This window comes from Eucalyptus grandis, chromosome 2 (assembly GCF_016545825.1).
Source record: "Eucalyptus grandis isolate ANBG69807.140 chromosome 2, ASM1654582v1, whole genome shotgun sequence".
Classification (NCBI taxonomy): Eukaryota; Viridiplantae; Streptophyta; class Magnoliopsida; order Myrtales; family Myrtaceae; genus Eucalyptus; species Eucalyptus grandis.
This window is the reverse complement of record NC_052613.1, coordinates 45,660,439-45,664,592: the sequence shown is the minus strand read 5'-3', so window position 1 is coordinate 45,664,592 and position 4,154 is coordinate 45,660,439. Positions and strand designations below refer to the sequence as shown.

Here is a 4,154-nt window from a genome sequence, read left to right as displayed (position 1 = left end):
GGGTTCGAACCATTAACACAAAATGGAAAAGAAAAGAAAAGAAAAAACATAAAAAAAAAACAGTATTAGAATGATTTTATTAACAAGTACCATATAATTAATTTAATGAACGATGAAGTAAAACCGACGCCAAATAACCATCTGGCGGAGGGAGTGCCACATCCATTATAATTAGTCGGCTGCTTAAATAATCTTAATCATCCTTTTCTTTTTTCTTTTTTATTATAAAGGTCTCGCATCCGTTAAATAATGTTCCTCAGTACTTGGAAATAAGAAACATTGTTGAATAAGCACATGCTGATAAGCACCACTCAAACACTTGTTAATGAAACATTAATGATTTGGAAAATACATGGTTTATTAAGACTGATTTATAAACTCGATTTATTAAATAATTCGTGGAACGGTTATAGGTGTTTTGAACACGAGTCCCTTATCGTTATTACGCCCATTTGTAATTCGGGCACGTAGTCTAATAAATCAGCTAATATCAAGTTTTTACGTACTTGGAAAAAGGAGCAAAAATAGAATAAAATAAAAGAAAATGCCACAAAAGGCTCGAAAAGAGGAGAGAGGAGAGAAGAGAAGCCATGGAAACACCCCCCCACAACACAAGACAATCCTGCTTTTGATGACTTTTCCTTTGGCACTATCGAGACCCCTGTCTCCCCTCCCCCTTTCTCTCTCCTGTCTCTGGTCTGGTGCTCCGCTTTCGTTCTTTCGTCTCTCTATCTTTACTGTTCTCCCGCTCTCTCTCTCTCTCTCTCTCTCTACGGGTCATTTGATCGAACACCGGAAGCGCGCTTGAGCTCCGGCCGCCGGCATCGCGCCGCGCGCGGATGCGAGTAGTGTCCTGAAGAAGGCGTGGGGGCGCGGGGGACGGAGGGGGCCGGTGGGTCGGGGGGCTCGCCCCGAGTCATGAGAGGAAGCGCGTGAGACGGGGGCGGCGGAGGATAAATGGCGGGGAGAGCGGAGGAGGAGCTGGAGCGGAGGAGCAAGTTCCTGAGCAGCCTGATACAGAAGAAGAAGGCGGTAGAGGAGCAGGACCAGCACGATCGGCTCAACGTCCGCGTGCGGGCCTCGGACATGCCCGTCCCCCTGCAGAACAAGGCCTTCCGCTGCGCTCGCGATCACCTCGACGCCATGCGCGGCGGCAAGCTCGACAGCAAGCGAATCGCTCTCGCGCTTAAGAAGGTGAAAAAAAACTCGCTTTTTCTTTCTTTTTTTTTTTTTGCCCAGTTTTATGCGGTTCGTGTCGGTGGTTCGTTGGCGTTGTTTGCTTCGGTTCAACTGGAAAAAATGTGGTCCCGGACTTTACCTATTATCTGACATTTGGGTGAGGGGGTATGCATCGTTTTCATCTTTGTGATCTTCAGGCTGTGTTTGTCATTCTCAAATCAGATATTCTTGTAAGTTCTAGGGATACTTCTCACAGGATGAACATTTTTTTCCCTACTTGTTTGTAAGCATGAAGTGATCTTTCTTTCATCTGGATGGAATTACAATATGCCCGAAATTGGTATCCTGAGTCCACTTGTTGGGTGAATATCTAATGGCCTGTCGGTCTCCCCAACCCTGTTGCATGTTGTGGACAGTGTACTAATTATTTTAAGCCATTTTTCAACGCTGATATGTTCAAGAGATTTAGCTGATGTTGATTATAGGAAACTATAGGAAACAAATTGAAGACCATTAAACTAAGGCTATCAATTTGCCACTGACACTGGAACAACTGGCACCATACAATGTCAGAGTGCTTAACAGACTTACATTATTGTCTGAACTGTGAATACCTATAGCTACATGTATTATGCCATTGTAGACCTAGTCTATGTAATTACTTTTGTTGATGCTGAAAGAAAAGCTCTGTCCCTGTCTGTGTATGAGTGTTTTGGCTACAATTCCGTCTCTCTGTGTTTTTTTTCCTTGGCGATGCAAAATTTGCTACAGGTGGAATGGTAGAGCTTCCTGTATGAATTGTGAGGGTGACAAATATTAATTTTCTTTTTGCATATATATGGAAAATTATTTACTAGTTCGGTAACTTTGTTAACCTCATCTCCTGTCATTCCTCTGTCCATATTCCTTTTGTATGTTTTGTGATATAATCTTATTATTACTTCTGCTCTTATGAATTGGTTTTCAATATTCCCCCACTTTCTGCTAGTTTCATGATGTAAACTGCTGAATGAAATTAGTCTAGCAGAAAAGTCATGAAAGCACATAATGGTAACGTTTAACTCTGGACCATCGCATAAAACCTAAGGCAGAAGCCTCAGTTAATGTCATATAATTAGAGTAGTGTTTTACTGCGTTTATTGCAATAGAAGACATTGGTCCATTAAATCAGCATAAGTGGTCTGTCTCACACTATTTATCTACTTAAATATGAGCTCGTGGAATGAGCCAAATGAACTTAACATGGCTTCTTTCTGGAAATGGAAGGAAAGGATAGTTGTCAAGCAAGGAATTTCATCTTTTCTGATGGTCTATGGTAAGGATCAAGGTGGATGTTGTGCCTGTTGATTTTGTCTTTTGCCACATCGAGTCCATTCTACATTTTAATCAATATGTGCTCCACTTGGTGATTCTATCTTCCCCCTGTTCAGATTTTCATCTATTTGATCCTAGTCTTTTGTGCAGAAGATATTTACTAACTTAGACCATTATTCCTAGGCAAGTTGCATTTGCAGTGGGTTTTAGTGGATACCCCATCAGAGTTTTTAAGATTCTTTTATAATTCTCTAACCAAGTAGTCCTCGTACTTTACCATTTGGATGGGCTTGGCTGCGAATTTTAGGTCTGTAGCCCTACATTAAGCAGTGCTGGGAAGTCTTTTAGATTAAGCTTAACATATGACAGAAGACTGTATTTGCACTTGCAGAACTGTCTAAGATGTACAGGCCTTTGGTTTCTGAAAAGTTTTTATGGTCTCTATTGAAAGTGTACTAATTGATCAAAAGAATGTCTTCTTTTGCTACTACCATGATCTATTATCTCTCTCTCTCTCTCTCTCCCCCTGTGCATGTGCATGCATGCATGTATCTGCACGTGGGGACTCTGGGTATGCCTCTATCATGTAATGAAGCTGGAATTGTGCAACCTGCAATGGGTGTCTCTGCGCATGTGTGGACTCTGGATATGCCTCTATCATGTAATGAAGCTGGAATTGTGCAACCTGCAATGTGTGTATCTGCGCATGTGTGGACACTGGGTATGCCTCTATCATGTAATGAAGCCAGAATTGTGCAACCTGCAATGTCAAGAAGGGTTTTAGCCACTTGTTGAACCTGTCTCGAGGAGTCAGTGTATAAATGCAAATTTACTTCCCGTCTGTTTCAAGCAAAAGAATTAGCTTTCTGAGCCAGCTAACATCTCACTTTGTTTCCCCGTGTTTGTGCATTGCAGGAGTTTGACTGTTCATACGGTCCAGCTTGGCACTGCATCGTGGGAACTAGCTTCGGATCTTATGTCACGCACTCACTTGGAGGCTTCTTGTACTTCTCAATCGATAAGGTTTACATCCTTCTCTTCAAGACAGCAGTTGAGCCCTTGGACCACTGATTGTATCTGGACAGTCTATGTGTCTTGTTTCGCCATCACAAGTTTTTCTTCCTAGATTAGTATGTATAATTGTGGTTTGCGAAACTTCCAAGCGTCAACTTCAAAGGTATTCATCACTAACTGCCTGCCAGCGGACCGGTGACTACCAATTCTTGTAATAATTTCCCATGTTGGATTGAATCTCAACCATTTATCTGGTGTCTAACACTCTATACCTTGTTCCCAACTTAAATTTAGGTGGTTGTGTTATGATTTGCCACTCGTTAATGTCCTATTTATAATATGAGAGCCTCAACATAAGCAAGCTTATAGGTGACTGTTTCTGTGTTCTGCTTGATCGCAAGCGACAGCTGCTTAACCACATTAGCCCTGCCGCTGGGCCCTGAGGGTATACTCGGGTACTGTCACCACCCATCAATCATTGGATTCGTGCCTTGTGGAGATCCAATTCACCCCAAGAAAAGATCCCGCCCTCCTTTTTCCATCTCACTCCTCTGCTATGCCCAAGCAGATACAAACATTAAGAAAGGGAGAAGCGTTTTTTTTTTTTTTTTTTTTTTTTTTTTTTTGAGCAAACAAGAAAGGGAAAA

At 42.0% G+C, this 4,154-nt stretch overlaps 1 protein-coding gene across 1 annotated transcript; it reads left to right on the top strand.

Annotated features, from left to right (window-relative positions):
* The first annotated feature begins 584 nt into the window (after positions 1 to 584).
* LOC104433231 (dynein light chain 1, cytoplasmic) lies at positions 585 to 3,823 on the top strand. Its single transcript, XM_010045914.3, has 2 exons — positions 585 to 1,194; positions 3,409 to 3,823. Exons 1-2 carry the CDS (start codon positions 958 to 960, stop codon positions 3,562 to 3,564), a joined length of 393 nt encoding a protein of 130 aa, XP_010044216.1. The 5' UTR covers positions 585 to 957; the 3' UTR covers positions 3,565 to 3,823.
* Positions 3,824 to 4,154: the final 331 nt, after the last annotated feature.